This window comes from Dictyostelium discoideum, assembly GCF_000004695.1.
Source record: "Dictyostelium discoideum AX4 chromosome 2 chromosome, whole genome shotgun sequence".
NCBI lineage: Eukaryota > Evosea > Eumycetozoa > Dictyosteliales > Dictyosteliaceae > Dictyostelium > Dictyostelium discoideum.
The window spans coordinates 2912353-2933174 of NC_007088.5; the positions used below are offsets into that span (position 1 = coordinate 2912353).

At 22.5% G+C, this 20822-nt stretch overlaps 6 protein-coding genes and 1 pseudogene across 6 annotated transcripts; 3 read left to right on the top strand and 4 right to left on the bottom strand.

Moving 5' to 3' along the window:
- Positions 1-144: 144 nt before the first annotated feature.
- DDB_G0273469 (hypothetical protein) lies at positions 145-318 on the top strand (the record flags this gene model as incomplete). Its single annotated transcript, XM_639491.1, has 1 exon — positions 145-318. One exon carries the CDS (start codon positions 145-147, stop codon positions 316-318), a length of 174 nt encoding a protein of 57 aa, XP_644583.1.
- A 361-nt stretch (positions 319-679) lies between these two features.
- Positions 680-1653, top strand: DDB_G0273405 (annotated as a pseudogene; the record flags this gene model as incomplete).
- Positions 1654-1863: 210 nt separating this feature from the next.
- Positions 1864-4758, bottom strand: DDB_G0273453 (hypothetical protein; the record flags this gene model as incomplete). Its single annotated transcript, XM_002649138.1, has 5 exons — positions 1864-2962; positions 3043-3164; positions 3273-3593; positions 3677-4354; positions 4459-4758. The coding sequence occupies 5 exons, from the start codon at positions 4756-4758 to the stop codon at positions 1864-1866; spliced, it is 2520 nt and encodes an 839-aa protein (XP_002649184.1).
- A 733-nt stretch (positions 4759-5491) lies between these two features.
- Positions 5492-7955, top strand: dpp3-1 (dipeptidyl-peptidase III; the record flags this gene model as incomplete). The annotated part of the gene is made up of 5 exons (XM_639572.1): positions 5492-5842; positions 5932-6449; positions 6560-6825; positions 6939-7099; positions 7176-7955. 5 exons carry the CDS (start codon positions 5492-5494, stop codon positions 7953-7955), a joined length of 2076 nt encoding a protein of 691 aa, XP_644664.1.
- A 785-nt stretch (positions 7956-8740) lies between these two features.
- Positions 8741-9442, bottom strand: hspF-1 (heat shock protein Hsp20 domain-containing protein; the record flags this gene model as incomplete). Its single annotated transcript, XM_001134605.1, has 1 exon — positions 8741-9442. The coding sequence occupies one exon, from the start codon at positions 9440-9442 to the stop codon at positions 8741-8743; it is 702 nt and encodes a 233-aa protein (XP_001134605.1).
- A 767-nt stretch (positions 9443-10209) lies between these two features.
- Positions 10210-13774, bottom strand: DDB_G0273473 (hypothetical protein; the record flags this gene model as incomplete). Its single annotated transcript, XM_639497.1, has 7 exons — positions 10210-10446; positions 10544-10706; positions 10809-11593; positions 11735-11878; positions 11964-12878; positions 12953-13586; positions 13689-13774. The coding sequence occupies 7 exons, from the start codon at positions 13772-13774 to the stop codon at positions 10210-10212; spliced, it is 2964 nt and encodes a 987-aa protein (XP_644589.1).
- Positions 13775-14212: 438 nt separating this feature from the next.
- Positions 14213-19528, bottom strand: dhkI-1 (histidine kinase; the record flags this gene model as incomplete). Its single annotated transcript, XM_639498.1, has 2 exons — positions 14213-18662; positions 18768-19528. The coding sequence occupies 2 exons, from the start codon at positions 19526-19528 to the stop codon at positions 14213-14215; spliced, it is 5211 nt and encodes a 1736-aa protein (XP_644590.1).
- Between the last annotated feature and the right edge of the window lie 1294 nt (positions 19529-20822).

Here is a 20822-nt window from a genome sequence, read left to right on the forward strand (position 1 = left end):
AATAAAAAGATAAAATAGTTGGAATCAAGGTTATGACAAAAAAAAAAATAAAAAAATAAAAAATGTAAAATAAAACCTTAAATATCAAAAAAAAAAAAAAAAAAAAAAAAAATTCATTAAATTTATAACTTGGGGAAAAAAAAAATGAAAAATCAAAAACTAGGATATTTTATTTTCTTTTATTTTTTTTTATTATTTTTTGTTTTTATTTTATTTTTTTTATTTATTTACTTTTTCTTGTTCTGGGTGGTTAGTGCTAATGTTGGTGATGTTGTTAGTGTTCCATATAATCATCCAAAAAAAAAAAAAAAAACATAAATTTTTAAGCAAAAAAGGGGGAATGAGTTTGTTTTTTCCTAAACTTACAGAAATATAATATTGAAATACATTTTCATTGAAAAAATAAATAAAAAGATAAAATAGCTGAAATCAAGATTATGATTAAAAAATATAAAAAAAATAAAAAAATGTAAAACCTATAAAAAAAAAAAAAAAAGTCATTGAATTTAAAATAAAACTTGGCTTTTTTTTTCAAATAATTTTTAATTAAAAAAAAAAAAAAGATATTTTTGTGTAATATTTTTTTTTTTTTTTTTTTTTTTTTTTTTTTTTTTTTTTTTTTTTTTTTTTTTTTTTAATCAAAGTGAAACAAATAAAAAAAAAAAAAAGATAATACAAAATGTCAACAGATGGCCAATTAAGATTTTCATTAGCTGAAAGAAAAGCAGGCTCAATGAGCACCCCAGGAGCTGGTAATTCCGTTTCTGTATCAAATCTTGAAGATTTTAATGATGCAGTTAAATCTGTCCACAAAACAGATAGTGCCACAAATTGGTTATTAGTTGGGTAATTTTATTTCTTTTTTTTTTTTTCTTTTTTTTTTTTTTTTTTTTAAAAAATCTCAGATATTAATTTTTTATTTTTATCTTTTTTTTCCTGTTTTTTTTTTATTTTTTAAAGTTATGATGGATCACCAGATAAAATTAAATTATTATCAACTGGTACTAAAGGTATTAATGAATTAATTGAACATTTTGATGATACATCAATGGTTTATGCAATTCTCAGAGTAGTTGATCATGTTGATGGAATTCCAACTGATAGATTCGTTTATATTACATTTATTGGTGATAATGTTAAAGCCATTGAAAAAGCCAAATACAGTGTAAATAAAACATCAGTTACAAAATTACTTGGTCATTATAATGTTGAAATCATTGCATCATTAAAGAGTGAATTAAGTGAAACTGAAATTATGAATTAAAAAAAATAGTTGAACAAGTTAAAACATCATCTGATCCAATTAATTGGATGTTAATTGGTTATGAAGATAAAGAAAGATTAGGTTTAGTTGGTAAAGGTACTGGTGGTCTTCAGGAGTTAGTCTCACATTTAAAGGATCAAAATGTAAACTATGGTATCGTTGCGACCACTGATGTTATCGATGGTATCGTTCAACCAAAACATGCTCAAATTACCTTTGTTGGCGTATCAGTTTCACCAATGGTTAAAGGTCGTCTAACAACTCATAGAGGTAAGATTGATGAATTCTTTTCACCAATTCATGTTTCATTATTTTCTGAAAATCCTTCACAAGATTTAACTGATGAAATTTTAGCTCAAAAAGTTCAACAATTAAAAGGTATGAAATAAGAGAAGAAACTTAAATAAAACAAAATTTTAGGTTTAATCAAAAGTTGTAAAATTATTAAATAAAATTCAATTTTTTTATACACAAAAGTAAAGGTTTGGGGGGTGGAGAAAATTATGAAAGTAATGTTTTTTTTTATTTTATTTTTTATTTATAGAACAAAATTAATATTGTGTTTGTTTATTTTTTTTATTTTTTTATTTTAAAATTTTTTAACTACCAAGTGAACCACAATCTAAATAATAATCAATTCTTTCACCACCATCTGAATCTGAATCTGAAATATCTGAATCATCGTCATTATCTTCATTACTTTGATTATTACCATTATTATGATTTTTATCATTTAATGAGGATTTCTTAACACTATTACCATGGTCACCAACTGAACCAGATTCATTACCTCTAATTGAATCATCTTCATGATCATGTTCATCATCGCTATTGAATGCTTCTTCATCATCTTCAATTGATTTATTATTATTATTTAAATTTTGTTGTTCTTCTTGTATTTGTTGCTTTTTTTGTTGTAGTTGTGGTTGTTGTTGTGATTGTTGTGGTGGTTGCTGTTGTGGTTGTTGTTGTGGTTGTTGTTGTCCCTCGTTTGGTATGGTTTTAATATTATTATTATTATTATTATTTTTACAATCATTTTCATTGTTACCATTCATAGTGGTATAATTATGATTACCAGTGGTATTATCAGTGTTATTCTTTATATTGTTATTGTAGCTGATGATGTTGTTATTGATACAACCATTAATATCACTATTTTCGGTTTCATTTTTTATATTGCAATGATTGTCATTGCTATTCTTGTATTCATTATCGTTACTACTACTATTATTATTTTTATTGTATTCAACCTTAATTAATATATCGCTATTACTATTATTACCATTTACAACATTACAATTATTACTACCCTCATTACCATTATTACTATTAATACTATTATTACTATTAACACTATTATCACTATTATCGTTATTATTATCAACATTACTATTATCATTATCATTATTATTATTATCATTATCATTATTAATATTACTAATATTATTACTATTATTATTATTATTGTCATTATCATTACTATTATTATCAACATTACTATCACCATTATTATCACCATTATTATTATTGACATTATTGTTGTTACTATTGCTATTATTATTATCTACATCGCCGGTGACGTTATTATTTCCATGAGGACTAACAGTTTTTTTTTTTTGAATTAATCTCAACATACCCTTTGATGACCAAAATTGATGTTGAATTTGTTCATATTGATTATATAACATATTCATTCTAAATAGTTTTTTTTTTTTTTTTTTTTTTTTAATGTTAGAAATTATTATTATTATTAAAAAAGGATCAATAATACATACTTATCAGTTTCATGATTATAATAAGATTCACCACATTGTACTTTTCTCTTTAAACAAGCAAAGATGGTGCCATGAATTGTAGCTAAAGATCTATCAATACTTGTATTATCAATTTGTGGAATCTAAAAATATATGTATCAATATTTTAAATATAAATTGGAATATTTATTAATCAATCTTTCTATCAATCAATATTTCTATCCTTATATATTTATATTTAAAAAACTTACCATATGTTCATCAGCGCCATGACATAAATGATCATTAATGATACGAATATTTTTAAAGTATTTTGTATATTTATTTTGATGAGGATCGAGAGTCATATATTTTGAACGAATTGCAAATCTTTCTTTATGTTTTGCTTCATTACTAATGTACATTAAAAATGGAATACAAGATGGATGTTTCTTTACTAATCTTAGAATGAGTTTAGTATCTAAATGAACACCTTCAACAATTAATGATTCTTTTCTCTTTTCATAATGTCCAATTAAAATATCTAATTTATTAAAAATCATTTCATTTTGTGCTTCATAACCTTGTAAAATCTATAAAATAAAATTAAAAATAAAAAGTTATTAATTATATATATATAACATTTAAAAAAAAAAAAAAAAAAAGAATTAATTACTTTTTCTTTATGTGATAATGATGGATTTGAAATGATTTCACCAGCATGATAAGTTGAAGCCCAAAGTATAGGTGATTCTTGTCTACTAATGAATTTTCTTAGTAATTGTCTAATGTTATCAGTAGAGATAACAGCAGTGAAACCGATTCTTGAGGCTAATAAAGCAGTGAGTGTTGATTTACCACAACCAGATGTACCACCCAATAAAATGGTAAAAGAATGTTTTTTATCTTGAACTTCACATGATACAGGGAAATCAATTATATATTGTGGCTTTGAATATTGATAACATGATAGTATGTGACCAATGATATAATAGAAAATATTTCTTTGAATTGATACACAATAAATTGGTGGTTGTGTTGTTGTTGTTGCAGTAGTAGTAGTAGTAGTAGTAGTAGTAGTAGTAGTAGTAGTAGTTGATTGTTCAGTTTTTGTAATTGAATCAGTTGTAACAATTGCATTATTATTTGTAGCAGTTAATTGTTTGTTTTGTTCAATTCTACACTTTTCAAGTTGTTCAAACACTGTATTTGAAATTTGTCTTGCATGAATTGATTTACATCCCATAAATTTCAATGTTAAATTCAAATGAAATCTTGCATATCTTTTAATTGAATCTACACAATGAAAATCTCTACAATCTTTAATTTCAAAACAATTTATATAATTATAAATCTATATAAAAATATTTTTTAAAAAAAAAAAAAAAAATTAATTATTTTATACTTTTTTTTTTTAAAAAAAAAAAAATATATAATGAATAATTATTAAATATTTACCTCTTTAACAATTGATAAATTCTCATTGTTTTGTTGAAATTGGAATGGATAAGGTGTGGTTTTATTTGGTGTGGTTGAATATAGTTTCTTTGGTAATGGTATCAATGATGGGAATTTTGGATTTGGTTGGTGTTGTTGTTGTATATATGATTCATCTACCAAATATATATATGCCATTGTACCATCTCTAATACAATCTACTATTGGATTACTTGGTGAATGTATGGTAGGTATATTACTATTATTGTTCAATGAAAATGAAGACACTCCATTGTTAATAATATTTGTTGTTGTTGTCATTATATGTTGACAATATATATGTATAAATTTATGATATAAATTTTTTTTTTTTTTTTTTTTTTCCAATATTGCTATTAATAATGCAACTTTTTTTTTTTTTATTTTTATTTTTATTTTTATTTTATTTTAATTTTTTTTTTTTTTTTTAAAAATTCAAAAAAAAATTCAAAAAAAAAAAAAAAAAAAAAGAAATCAAAAAAAAACTGTTGTTATTTTATTTATTAGGTTATATACCTAAAAAAAAATATATTATTTTATTTTATTTGGCAATGATATTAATACTGAAAGAGAATTATTTTTTTTTTTTAAAAAAAAAAAAAAAAAAAAAAAAATTTTTATGATAATAATTTATTTTAATACAAAAAAAAAAAAAAAAAAAAATAAAAATTAATTTTTATTTTTATTTTTAATTTTCATTTTTTAATTTTTTTAATTTTTTTTTTTTTTTTTTTTTTGGAAATTGCATGTGGAAATAAATCAACTTTTTTAATAAAAAAAAAATTATAGTGACAGTGAACTTAAATTTGGTTTATTTTATTTTTTTTTTATTTTTTTAATTTTTTTTTTTTTTTTTCCAATGTTAAAAAAAGTTTTTAAATTAAAAAATTTTGTTGAAAATAAAAATTTTAAATTTAATTCCCTTTTGATATTAAACAATAACAATAATAATTTCTATAACAATAAAAATAATAATAGTTTTAATAAAAGATTTTATTCAACAAATAATTTAATAATGTCAGTACCATCATCAGTAATAGAGAATCATCTTGTACCAAAGGAGATTCCAGTTTATCGTTTAAATGCTCGTGAATCATTCAATCTATTAACAGAGAAAGAACAACTCTATGCCCATCATATTAGTGTTGCCTGTTGGTGGGGTTCAAAAATTTGTCTTGGTCAAACATCTATTGAAAGTGGTCCAATCTTTAATCTCTTTCAAAATCTTTTCTCAATTCAAAATTTAAAATCAACTGTTGTTCCAAATATTGTTTCTGAAGAAGAATATTCTGATTTATTATCATATGCTGCAACTTTTTATGGTAATATGGGTAATTACTTAAGTTTTGGTGATAGTAAATTTATTGTAAAGTATATTTTTTTTTTTTTTAAAATAAAATAAAAAAAAATAATAATAGTTTATTAATTTTTTTATTTTTATTTATTTTTATATAGCCAAGAATTTCAAAAGAAAAATTACAATTAATTATTAATAAAGTTAATGATAATAAAGTCAATGAATATTGGGGTAAATGTAGTGAATTAATGTATTCATTAGATAAACAAGTAAGAGAATTGGGTATTGATGGTAATGGTATTTCAACCTATTATTCACCAAATATTACAAAGGTTGAAATTGAAAAAGTACAAAAGTTTATGGACTCAAAGAGCATTTCACCATATAATACTCGTTTATTCAAAGTTTCAGAGAATAACTATAACCTTTTGATTGCTAGTGCTTCAACTTCAACTCCAACTGTCTCTCATCAATTCGATGGTTACACCATTAATATCGTCTATGGTGATTGGAATAAGAACTTAACCAAAGTAGTAGATAATCTTAAATTGGCTTTACCATACGCTGCAAATGAAAATCAAACAAATATGCTCAAGAAATATATTGATTCTTTCTATAGTGGTTCAATTGATGATCATAAAGATAGTCAAAGATGGTGGATTAAAGATATTTCTCCGTAAGTTTTTTTTTTATTTTTATTTTTTTTATTTTTTTTTTTTTAGTTTTATTTTTTATTGTTAATCAAAATTAATTAATTTACTAATTTATTTATTTATTTTTATTTAGAGCTGTTGAAACTAATATTGGTTTCATTGAAAGTTATCGTGATCCATATGGTGTAAGAGGTGAATGGGAAGGTTTCGTTTCAATGGTTAACAAAGAAATGAGTTTGAAATTTGGAAAATTAACAGATAATGCCACTACTTTCTTATCAAAATTACCATGGGACAAGAGCTTTGAAAAAGAAAAATTCAACAAACCAGATTTTACTTCTTTAGAAGTTTTAACATTTGCTACAACTGGTATTCCAGCTGGTATTAATTTAAGTAATTGTAAGGTTTATTTATTTTTTTTTTTTAATATTAATTTTTTTTTTTTTTAAAAATTATTTCTAACTTTTTTTTTTTTTTTTTTGTTTTCCATTTTTTAAATTGAAACCAAATAGATGATGATATTCGTCAAACTGAAGGTTTCAAGAATGTATCATTAGGTAATGTTATTGCCGCAAGAAAGGATGAGTATGTTACTTTTATCCAAGAAAGTGATCAAAAATTATTCAATGAATTATCAACTGAAGCATTCGAATTACAAGTTGGCATTCATGAAGTAAGTTTCTTTTTTTTTTTTTTTTTTTTTTTTTAAAAAAATATAAAGTATTAATTATTATTTTTTATTTATTTAGTTATATGGTCATGGTTCAGGTAAACTTTTCACAACAGATGCTAATGGTAATGTTAACTTTAAAGTTGGTGAAGTTATTAATCCACTTACAAACAAACCAATTGACCCAAAGACTGAAGTATATAAATTTGGTGAAACTTATGACAGTGTTTTCAAATCATTGGGTTCACCAATGGAAGAATGTAGAGCAGAATGTTGTGGTATCTATTTATCACCAGATGAAAAGATTCTTGAACTCTTTGGTTTCACAGATCCAAAGAAAGCTGAAGATGTCTACTATGTCAATTGGTTGATTATGGCACGTGCTGGTGTCTGTGCATTGGAATTTTATAGTCCACCAAGTGAAGGTGCACCAGGTAAATGGAGACAAGCTCATATGCAAGCCAGATATTGTATTTTAACAACATTCTTACGTTCTGGTATTGTCACTTTAGACAAGACTGCCGACGATGTAATTGTCAAACTTGATAAAAGTAAAATTAGAGGTATTGGTGTTAAAGCTGTTGGTGATTTCCTCAATAGATTAATGGTTTACAAAGCAACTGCAAATATTGATGCCTCAATCAAATTATTCGATGAATATACTCATGTCAATGAAGAATTCCTCGCCATTAGAGATATAGTTTTGGCTAAAAAGAAACCAAGAAAGGTATTTGTTCAAGCTCATACATATCTCAATTCAAATGGTAAAGTTTGTCTTCAAGATTTTGATGACTCAACTCAAGGTATGATCGATTCAATGATCACCAGATTTGGTAAAGATGATTCTGATATGTTATAAAGCTTTTTATTAAATTTCCAAAAAATAAAATAATATAAAATAAAATAAAATAAAATAAAATAAAATATAAAATAAAATAAAATATAAAATAAAATAAAATATAAAATAAATAAATATTATCTTTGAAAAAAGGTAAAAAATTTTAAAAAAATATTGTTTGAGATTTACTATTTTTATTTTTTGGTATGGAAGAAGATATTTAATTTTTTTAAATAAAATACAATATTTTTTATTTTAATTTAATAAAAACACACCAATAAGGATATAGATTTATTTATATTAAAAAATTAAATATTATTATACATTTATTTTTTTCGAGTTATATTTGGTAATTTCTTTGATAAAAATCATTTTGAATCAATTTCTGGCTCTCTAGCTCTGGCCCAAAACAGTAATCCAATGTGCCGGTATTAATAAAATGATCAACACCATACAACATTAAACATGCCATATATGCTTTTGGTGAGTCTAAATTTCAATAACCAGAACTTTGAAATTTTTTTAAAAATGAGAAAAACAATTATAAATCTTTTCAAATCTTAATATTGTTTTTTTTTATAAAAATATTAATTATTAATATTTATTTTATTATAATTAAATCATTTTTTAATAATAATAATAATTATAAAAACCAAATAATTAAATTCAAAATTGGTAAATTTCTATAATCTATTTTTGAATAATAAATATTTATTAAAATATAATAATATTCTAATATTATTACATTTATTAAAATATAATAATATACTAATACTATTATATTCATTACTTTTAAATTTCTTTTTTTACAGAAATTTGTTGACTGTAATTAATAAAATACCATTAACATATCTTGCTTTAATTGTATCTTTGTCAACAGTATTTGAATTAAATTCCAATACTCTTTTGTAAACACCAATTGATTTTTCATGTCTTTTAAATTCACACATATTTTGAAATAATGGATAAACTGATTTCTTCTTTGCTACAATTGTAAGAATATTGTTAGTGAGATCAACTTTAACATCATCTTTATCGACCCCTGCTATCTCTAATTCAATATGAATAACCTTATTAATTTCATGAATAAAAGTAAGTGGTTCAAAGAAAGTGAATAATGGAATATCCTGAGATTTCAATTTTTGATGAGGTGGTTCATTATTTCCATTACAATCTTCACATTTATATGGTATTGAATTATTCAACCAAGATGAAATATTTCCAAATCCATTTTCAAAATCATTTTCATAAAATTGAGCCTTATTTTTCTTTCTAGTTTCTTTTTCTTCGTTTCCTTGGAATGATGAAGAAGATAAACTTCTTTTATAATTACATATTTTATTATTATAATTTTTAAAATTGTTTTGTTTGGGATTTTTAATTAAATAAACCAAAGAAGAATTTTCATTATCACTATTATATTGATATTTATAATTTGTTTTTTGAATGGGATTAAAATTGTTAAATTGTTTTATTTGGTCTTGAATTTGGTAAGTAACTTCTGTCATTATATTTAAAAATTTCTAGTGATATATGTGTATTATAAAATCCAGTTTTTTAATTGTTAATTATTATTTTTGAATATTTTGATAATATTTTTTTTTTTTTTTTTTTTTAAAACTTTTTAATTATTTATAAAAAAAAAAAAAAAATTAAAAAAAAAATTAAAAAAATTAATTAATAAATAGTTGGTTTCTTAAAATGTAATAACTTAAAACTTCAAACTGGTACTATGTCCCTTAGGGGGTATTTTTAAACATAATTAATATAAAAATACCTAAAAAATAACAATATTTTAATTGTTTTTTTAACCCACAACTTAATTTTTTAAGAAAAAAAAACTTAAATTTTAATAATTTTTTTTTTTTTTTTTTTTTTTTTCAACACAAAAACCAAATTATTTTAAATCCTAAAAAAAAAAAAAATAGTTACATTTTGGAAAATAAAAAGTTTCTTCCCAAACCAAAAACTTTAAAATATCTCAAAAAGATAAACTGGCTGAAATTAAGGTAAGATTTGTATTAAAATAAAATTTGATTTGTTATTTTAAACTATAAACTTAAAAAAATAAAAAAATAAAAAAAAAAAAACTTTAATTACAAATTGTTTTTTATATTTTTTTTTTTTTTTTTTTTTAAGTTGGTCTATTAATATTTAAAATAATCACTTTTGGAATAATATTTTATTCATATTTAGGGTAATACAATTTAAAATCTTTTTTTATTATATTTTATTAAAAGTTTTTTTTTTTTTTTTTTTTTTTTTTTATTATTTCTTATTGTTGTTGTGAAAGTTTATTAAAAATATCCTGACCCATTTTAGATTCAAGAGTTCCAATAAAAGCAAGAGTATTCTTTAAATATGTAATTTCATTGAAACAGGTTGATGGTATAATTTTCTTTGCCATATTATATAAATTGAAAATTAATGATGCTGTCTTACTATTTAATTCACCAACATTTAATAATGCATTTATTAAATCAATACAAATGATACCAACTTTTTTCTGTGTCTATAATATATTTTTTTTTTTTTTTTTAATAAATGTTAATATTAAATAACATAAATAAATAAAAAATGAAAAAAAAAAAAAAAATAAAATACCTTACTAAATTATCTGGTTCATCTTTCAAAAGATTTAAATCATATAAAATTTCTTTAATTAATGAATTATAAAATTCTGTTAATTCTGTATTAAACTCTGGATCTTCTGTAAATAATTGATCATTTGATTCAACTTTTTCAATATGATATGGTAATGAAGTTTGTGCCCTTTTTTTTTTTAAAAAAAAAAATAAATATATAATAATAAAATTAATAATTAAAAAAATTTTTTTCACTATAATTTAATAATAATAATTTTTAATAACTTACCAAGAAGAACAAAGTAATAATAATTGAATAAATAATTTTGATTTAGCAGTTGAACTTGATTCCCATTGATATTCTTTAATGACTTTATAAAGAGCCTTTACTAAATAGAAAGGACCACTTTCAGGATGACCAGGAGTTACAACTAAAAGTGAGATAAAATCAGAGACATAAGAGATTGTCCAATCTTCAGTTGATTTAACTTGTTTAAACTCCAAGATTGGAGGGATTTCTTGAATAAAAGTGATGGCAGCCTTTAATAAAGCATCGGCTTGAGAGAGTGCTTGATTTTGTAAAGCCACAGATGAAGAGACTAAATAAAGATTCATCTTTAAAAAGATATCATCAATTGATGGAATTGTAATGAAGCAATAGGCAACACAAGCACGAATAAAAGAGGTAGTCTTTGGAGTATGTTTACCTTTTACCAAATTTAAAGTTTTCTCACAAATTTCACAAACACCATAGACCAATCTATTCTTTACACCATCGAAATTGATAAAGGTTTGTCTACACTCTACATAAAAGTTTAACTGTTTTTCAACATCTCTTCCGAAATCAATCTTATTGATACAATTTACAACCAATTGAGTGACTTGTCTAACTTCATCTTGGAAACTAAGACTATTCAATGAATCATGTAATGCTTTACCATAGGTAAGGAATGTATTTATCAATATTGGATCTGATGTCATAACTTTTGATGTTGATAATGCTTCTAATGTTGATCTACTAATTTGTTTTTGTGATTCACCATTAAATAAATCTAATAATGGTAAAAAGTTTGTCTAAATAATATTATTTAAAATAAAATAAATAATAAATCAATAATTATTTTTTAATTTAATCAATAATAATTAAAATATTTTTTTTTTTTTTTTTTTTTTTTTTTTTTTTTTTTTTTTTACAAAATATAGTTCAAAACTTACAAACGAAACTAATTTACCAAAATCAGAGATATGTGTAAAAATTTTTAAAACAATTGATTGAAGATGTGATTGAATTGTTTCATAACCTTTATCTGGTATAATATGTCTAAGAATATCTTTTAAGAAAACATCTGTTTCTTTTTCCTATTAGATAAAAAAAAAAAAAAACTATTAATAAAACTATTTTTTTTAATTTTTTTTTTTTTTTTTAATTTAAAAAACAACTTACAGAACAATGAGTTAAAACATATTCAATAAAAACTTCAGCAACAGAAATATAATCTTTAATATTTTCAAAGTTTGTAACAACTTTCCAAACATCATTTAAAATTGATAAGATTTGATTCTTTGGAGGTTGACCTAAAACCAAATTAACACCAAAAGTACTATAGAGTTGATATTTTGGATAGGAGAGAGTATCGGCATCCTTTATGAAATTTGAAAACATTGTTGAATTACTACAAATGTATTCTGGTGGGAAAGAACTAATGATATGATTTAAGAGGAGAGAATTCTTTGATTCTCTGAAAAGTTCTAAAACCTCTTCCAAAGTTTCAGGTGTTGCTTTATGAGCCAAACATTGTAGTAACCATTCCAATGATGGTGAATATAGTCCCATATAATCAGTGAGAGTAATTCTATACATTGACAAGGTATTCTCTAAATATTTTGATTTCTCGTATGATTTTTGAGTGAAAACGAAATCTTTCAATAATTGAATGACGAATTTCTTATACTCTGGACAAAGATCGAATGATCTTCTTGTCAAATAAGCTCTAATGTAATTTGCAACCAATGGATTACCAATACCTCTAATCATTTCACTGATACGATTAATCACTTGTTTTGGTTCAGTGTTTACATCACCTTGAATGAATTCATAACATTTTAAAATTGAAATCTCTACAAACAATCTTGGTAATAACTCTCTAATCGATGCAATCTTATAGAACCAATTTCTACAAGTTTCCTTTGCTTGTTCCTTTAGTAATATTTCATGATTTTTACTTTCTTTTGATGATTGTAATCTCTTTTTAATTCTATCATATACTAAATTACCAAATGTATCTAATATCTCTGTTGCAATTACAAATTTACTTGGATAAAATTTAATTAATGATGTATCTGATAATAATTTTGCTGTCTAAAAAAAAAAAAAAAAGAGATATATTAATAAATTTTACTTTTAATTTTTTAGTTTTGAAAATTAGTACATACTTGAATTGCAATTTTTAAAGATCTAACTCTTTCTTCAGCAGCCCAAGCTTTTAATAATTCAGAATGTAAAGTTTCTAAATCCATAATGATATCAGGTTGAGAGAATTGTGTTGATTTTGAATCTTCTTTATCTTGTTCCAATTCTTCTAAAATCTTATTTAAACGATTGATTGGAATTTTAATTTTACCACTTGTACCAGTTGACATAAAAGAAACTTGAATTGGATTTGAATCATCAGAGGTATATTGTTGAAGAATCGATGGTTTCAATGTATCCCATGGCATAAAATTCTCATCAACATAATTTGTTAAATGATTTTCTTTTATTAATTTTAATCCACCCATTGTTGCAATTGTTTCTGAAAGTGGATCATGTTTTTTTTCTAATGGATTATTTAATGGATCAATATCTGTATTATTATTATTATTGTTGTTTAATGGATCAATATCTGTTGTTGCTGTTGATGATGATGCTGCTGCTGCTGCTGATTGAAGTGAACTTGCATTTGATGATAATGATGATTGTTTTGGTTTACCTGTATCCTCTGTTTTTGTAATTGAATTTAATGGGTGTCTTTCAACTTCTCTACCATTTAATACTTTTACTTTAAAATTCTTTTTTGAATTTAGTAAACTAAAATAAAATTTTAAAAAAATAATTTATTATTAATATTTTGATCTCTGTGGATAATCCAAATAATTTTTTTTTTTTTATTTTTTATTTGATCAATCATACTATTGTGGTGGTTGTTGAGGTGTTTGTTGTTGTTGTTGTGGTGGTGAAGAAGGAGTTGGTGATGATGCTGATTGTCTTTCAGCCATTTTATATTTTCTAAATAGATATTTCTATGTGCCAATCAACACATATAAAGAAATCACTTTGTAGAGAAATAAATTTGTAGAAAAAAAAATATAAAAATTAAAAAAAAAAATAAATATAAAAAAATCAAAAATAAAATTTTATAAAAAAAAAAAATAAAAAAAAATAAAAAAAAAATAAAAAAAAATTGAAAAAATCATTTGAAAAATCATTTTGGCCCTTTGGTTTTTTTTTTTATTTTTTTTTTTTTTGTGAACTTATTAACCATTTTAAAATATCGATCAATACTAATTTTGGTAAAATTTAAAATAATAATGATATTCGATATTGAAAAAAATAAATTAATAAAAATAACAATTTTAAATTAAATACTTTGATTTCAAAAAAAGTATTTTTTTTTTTTTTATTATTATTTAAAAAAATTAAAATGGTTTTAAGATTTAAATACGAATTTTTTCATTATTTAATTCTTGTTGAGTAGCATCAATACTATTGCTATTATTATTATTAACAGGGTTACTTGAATTATTGTTATTATTATTATTATTTGTATTATTATTATTATTATTAATTGTATTTTTATTTTCATTTATTGTAGATGATGAACGATTTTCTTCAATATATTTACAGATTTGAGTATTTATTACTTCATATAATAACTTTGGGTTAATTGGTTTTGTTACATAATCATCAACACCAGATTCTAAAAACTTTTCTTTATCACCTTTCATTGCATGAGCAGTTACAGCAATGATTGGAATATGACCACCTTCATTTGCTTCGATTTCACGAATTGCACAAGTTGCTTCTAAACCTGATAAAATTGGCATTTGAATATCCATTAATATACAATCATAAAGTATTGATTTATTTTTACTTTCATGATAGAAATCTAAGGCTTGTTTACCATCTTTTGCAATGGTAATATCAAAACCTCTTTTAGTTAATAATGTCTTTATTAATTTTTGATTCATTGTATTATCTTCTGCTACCAATACTTTTTGTGGAATCATTTGACTACCACTAATTTCAATTCCACCGCTGCTTGTACCATTACTACTTAATAAATTAATATTACCACTATTTCCTGATAAAATTGGTGGTGATTGGAATTGTGGTGTAGTAATTGTTGATGATGGTTGTGGTGGTGTTGTTACTCCTACTATTGTAGTTAAACTACAATTATTATTATTATTGCTTCTTGGTGAACTAATTGGTGGTGATGTTTCAGGTGTTGAATTTGATGATTTTGATGGATCAGATGTATGATTATTACTTGTATTTGTAGTGTTGTTATTATTATTATTATTATTATTATTATTATTATTATTATTATTATTATTATTATTATTATTATTATTATTATTATTATTATTATTTAAAATTAAATTATTTGAATGAACAGTAGTATTATTATGTTGTTGAGATTGTTGTTGATGAATATGATGATGATGAATATGATGAAGATTTGTACTACTTAAATTGGATTTATGTGGTGACATTCTTCCACTCAATTGTTCTAATTGTTGTTGTTGTTGTTGCTGTTGTTGTTGCTGTTTTGGTGAATATTGTTTTGGTGAATATTGTTGTTTTGGTGAATATTGTTTTGGAGAGTATTGCTGTTTTGGTGAATAACCACGTTGTGATTGTTTTGGTGATGAAGCAGATTGTAAACTTAATAATGGAACTATAACTATTTTTTTACCATTTGGAGTAACTGGATTATTATTTATAATTGTTATACTATTACCATTATTAATAATATTTGAACTGCTTTGAGTTACATTTGTTGAGGTTGAATTTGAAGAATTTGGTGTTAAACTATTAATATTATTTAAATCAGAGATATCAATTGAGTTATCTTTTAATGGTAAAATTGGTGATAAAATTGGTTGTGTTTGTTGTTGTTGATTATTATTATTAACATTATTTGATGATATTGAAACTGGTGATGGTGTATTTGAAGATGTTAATGGAGTTGAGGATAATGAAGATGATGAAGGAGTTGAATTATTTGCACTACTATTACCACTATTGCTACCATTTGTACTGCTACCACCCCCACTACTACTACTACTGTTGATAGGTGGTGAACTATAACCAACACCACCTCTAGGGGTACTAATTAAATTTGAATAATTTTTACCACCGTGACTTAAACTACGACCAGGTGATTTTGGTGGTGAATAAGCTGGTAAATTATTTAAACCACATTCTTTGGAAATTGGACCACGTGGTGTACAAATTGAATGAATTCTTTGAATTAAATCCATTGGACAACTATGTTGTTTTTTAACATTTTTAGTTGAAGGTGTTGAAATTAAACTTGAACCACGACTATTATTTAAACCATTTGGAGTTTGAATATTATTATTACTATTATTTAAACTTATACCACTATTATTATTTCCATTGGTATTATTATTTCCATTAGTATTACCAATTATATTATTAAGATTATTTGGATTATTTGATAAATTACTAAGATTATTTAAACCACTAATATTTAAATTTGAAATACCATTAAAACCAGTTGGACTTGAACTAAGAGTATTATGACTTGAAGATTTTAATGATGTATTATTTAAAGAGGCAATGAAATTATAATAACTATTTGATGGTGTACGACTTGTTAATGGACCATTATCATTTGAATTATTATTATTATTAATACTATTATTATTATTTAATGTACTACCATTGATATTTATATTATTCATACTATTACTTAAAGAAATACCATAATTTGTTGAATCGTTATTACCATTATCATTTGAATCTTTTTTCACTTTTTTAGTTTGAACATTTGGAAGTGATGGAATATAAATTTCATTTTTTAATCTACTAGATTCAAATAATTTAGTGGTTGAATTGATTGAACCATTACTTGATTGTAATGAAGGTGATTTTGGTGATGGTGCTTCAACACTTTTAATTGAGAGAATGAAATGAAAAGTTGAACCTTGTGATGCTTCACTTTCAAACCAAATTGCACCACCAAAGAATTCAATTAACTTTTTGCAAATACTTAAACCTAAACCAACACCACCTTGAACACGACTATATGAACCATCAACTTGAAAGAATCTATCGAAAATGAAATCATGTTTATCCTCTGGTACACCAATACCACGATCTTTAATTGAAAATTTTAGATTAACAAACCCTTCACGATCTTTTTTTTTAAATTTTTCACGTTTATTAATACCACCTCCACCACCACCACTGGTATTATTATGAAATAATAAATTATTACTTATATTATTTCTTGAAGTGTTTGATGATGTATCGTCGTCGGTATCATCATCATTTTCATCAGTTTCATCATTTTCATCATCATTTTCATCATCATCATCACTATTATCTTTTTCATCTAATTCACTAAAACCACCAACAGCTGATTCATTATCTGAAACATTAATATCTCTACCAAAATAAGAATCATTATTATCTTGATCATCATAATCACCATCGATACTATAATCATCATGTGAATTTAATCTACTATGAGTCTTTGAATTTGATCTAAAAGAGTCTTTATATTTTTTAAATTGATTATGAGTTAATTGTTCAACAATGATTGAAATTGAATTATTTATATTTGAAGAATTTGAAAATTTTATTGCATTATCAATTAGATTTGAAAGGATTTGTTTTAAACGATTTTGATCACCATAGAAATCATCGGCAATATTTGGATCGATTGAAAAGGTTAAACTAATCTTCTTTTCAATGATACGTGTATAGAAAACTTTAAATAATTGATTGAATGTATCACGTAACTTGAATGGGAAAGGTCTAACTGCCAATGAATTTGATTCCAATGTTGTGAAATCTAAAATTTGGTGAAGTAAATCCAATAGAATCTTTGACGACTCCACAACATCATTTAACATTTCCTTTAGATTCCTTGGTGCAACATCTAAACATAAACCAACCATACCAATGATTGAATTCATTGGACTCAATAATTCATGACTAATATTTGCCAAAAATTCACCTTTTAATTGATTAGCCCTTTGTGCCTCCTCTGTTGCATTCTTTAGTATAACTTCATTACGTTTTCTTTCAGTAATATCATGTAAGGCTACAAATGCACCAATGGTTTTACCATCTTTTGAAACAATCTCTTGACCACTTGCCAAAACTAAAAATTCATTATCATTTATCTTTGTTGGAATTTTAGTTGCAATTGGTATTTGTTGTGGTGATGTTATTGTTGCTGCTGCTGCTGTTGTTGATGTTGTTGCACCACCTATTCCATTTGTTGTATTTTGTTGTTGTTGTGTTTGTTGTGTTGATACTTGTGTTTGTTGTTGTTGTGAAATTGAATTATTATTATTATTATTATTATTATTATTATTATTATTATTATTATTATTATTATTATTATTAGTTGTTGTTGTTGTTGTACTATAATTTTTTGATAATCTATTTTGTGATTTATTACCATTTGAACAATTTGATTGTGATCTTGGTCTATTTGATTTTGATAATGATGATTGTTGTTGATTTGAAGTTGGAGTAATTATAATTTCTTGATCATTTATAAATTCACCACTTAATGCTCTAATAATTGGTGTACCTGATTTTTCTAAATTTATTTGTTCATATGGTGATCTATAACATTTTAAAATTTGATCTAATAATTGTTTTCTATCGGTTTTATCGTTCAATTCTAATCCATGTAAATCTTGTGCACTCTTATTGAAATGTGTTAAATCACCATTTGAATTACATGCAACAATGCCTGCTTTTAAACAACCAATTAATGCTTCAACAAATTTACTCTCTTCTTCTAATTTATCTTTTGCTTCTTGAATTTCACTAAAATCATGACAAACTCCTAAAACTTTAAAAACTTTATCATCTTTTTTAATAATTTCACCTCTTTTTTTTTTCATTGAAAAAAAAAAAAAAAAATAAAAAAAAAAGTTTGGAAATTAATAAATAATTAATAAAAATGATAATTATAATAATAATAATAATACAAACTTTAATTGAATATATCTAACTAAATTATCATTTTTTCTATTAATTCTTAATGGATATTCAAATGAAGAACTATTTGATTCTATACAATTATTAATTATTGGTTGAATTTCTTGAATACCAAGTTTATTAATAAAATCATTAAAATTCAATTTTTTATTAAAATCATTTTCAATACCAATTATTTTATAAAATTGATTAGATGCTTTAGTTGTATCATTTTGAACATTCCATTCCCAAGATCCCATGTTTGATGGTTCTGGTCTATTATATTGTCCTTTATTACTACTATTAATATTTACAGAATTTTGATTATTTTGATTATTATTTATATTATGATTTTCAATTGATGATGATAATGGTGATTGAATAAATTTAATTTCTTCAATTGCTTCTACTAATATAAAAATTCGTTTACCTTCGTAATCTAAATAATGACTATCTTGATTTACTAATAAATTAATACTAGTATCCAAATATAATTGTCTTGCATCCATATCACTAATATGTATTGATGAATATTTAAATATCATTTGTTTTAAAATCTCTCCATTTTCGTTGGATTCTATTATATCGATGTGTTCATGTTTTGATTTACCATTTCTAATATCATTTATTAAATTTGAATTATTAAATAATGATGTTATTGATTCAATATTTTTATATTTTTTACATGATTGATTACCCCAAATCAATACTCTTTTATTTATATCGAATAACCAAATTGCTTGATTTAATTTTTCTAATATTTTTAAATAAATCATTTTTCTTTAAAAAAAATATTTTTTTATTTTTTTATTTTTATTTTTATCTTTTTATCTTTATATATCTTTAAAAATCTTTTATTTTTTTTTTTTTTGTTTTTTTTTTTTGTTTTTTTTTTTTTTTTTTTTTTATATTATTACAAAAATAAATAAATAAATAAATAAAATTACAAGAAAAAAATAAAAAAAAAAAATAAAAACTATAGTTTTTAAACTATTTTTTTTTTCTTTTTTTTTTTTTTTAGATTAATGACTTTGAACGATTAAGGAAAAATAAAAAAATAAAAAATTAATAACAAAAAAAAATTATTTAATCATTAATGGTTTCTATTATTTTTATTATTAATATTACTATTACTATTACTATTGTTTTTTTAAATATTATTAGGTTATTTATTTTTTGTGTAAATATTAGAATGAATTTTAAAAGGATGTAATAGTTGACGATAAATCAAAAACAAAATTACAATGCAATTAATTATTTTTTTTTTTTTTTTATTTTTATTTTTTTTAAAAAAAATTTATATATATTTTTTTTTACAAAGGTAGGTGTACAATACCGTTATAAAAAAAAGTGTTAATGTTGGTTTTAATGTGTGGTGTGGGTAATTTAAATTATTTGTGTTTAAAATAATTTGTGTAGAGAATGTGTGAGTTATTGTAATAGTTATTTTATTATTTTTATAATGTGATGCCCTTTTTTTTTTTTTTTTTTTTTTTTTTGGTTTTTTTTGATTTTTTTTTTTTTTTTTGATTGATACTGTGGGTGGTGTTTATTATTAATAATTTATGATTAATGTAAATTATTTAATAAAAACAGTATACATATATTAAAAATATTTGTGAGGACACTTTTTTTAGAAAAAAAAAAATTATTACATTAAAAAAAAAATAAAAAATAATAAAAAAAAAAAAAATAGAAAAAAAAAAAAAAAATAGAAAAATAAAAAAAAAACAAAATAACTTTTTAGATTTAAAATGTGTACTCATTATTTTAAAAGAAATTTTGATGATATGTTTGCCAATTTACTAATTTTTTAATAATCATCCAGTGCACTGGATTACAAAATTGTTTTTTTTTTAAATTTTAATATATTTTTTTTTTTTTTTATAAATATCTTAATTTGGCGAGATTAAATATTTTTTTTTTTTTTTTATTTCTAATTTTTTTTTTTTTTTTGATCATAACTAGATTTTTTCCTTTTTTTTTTTTTTTTTTTTTTTTTTATTAAAAAAAAAAGATTAAAGTTTATGAGAAACAAACAAGTTAAAATTAAATCACATTCCTCAAAAA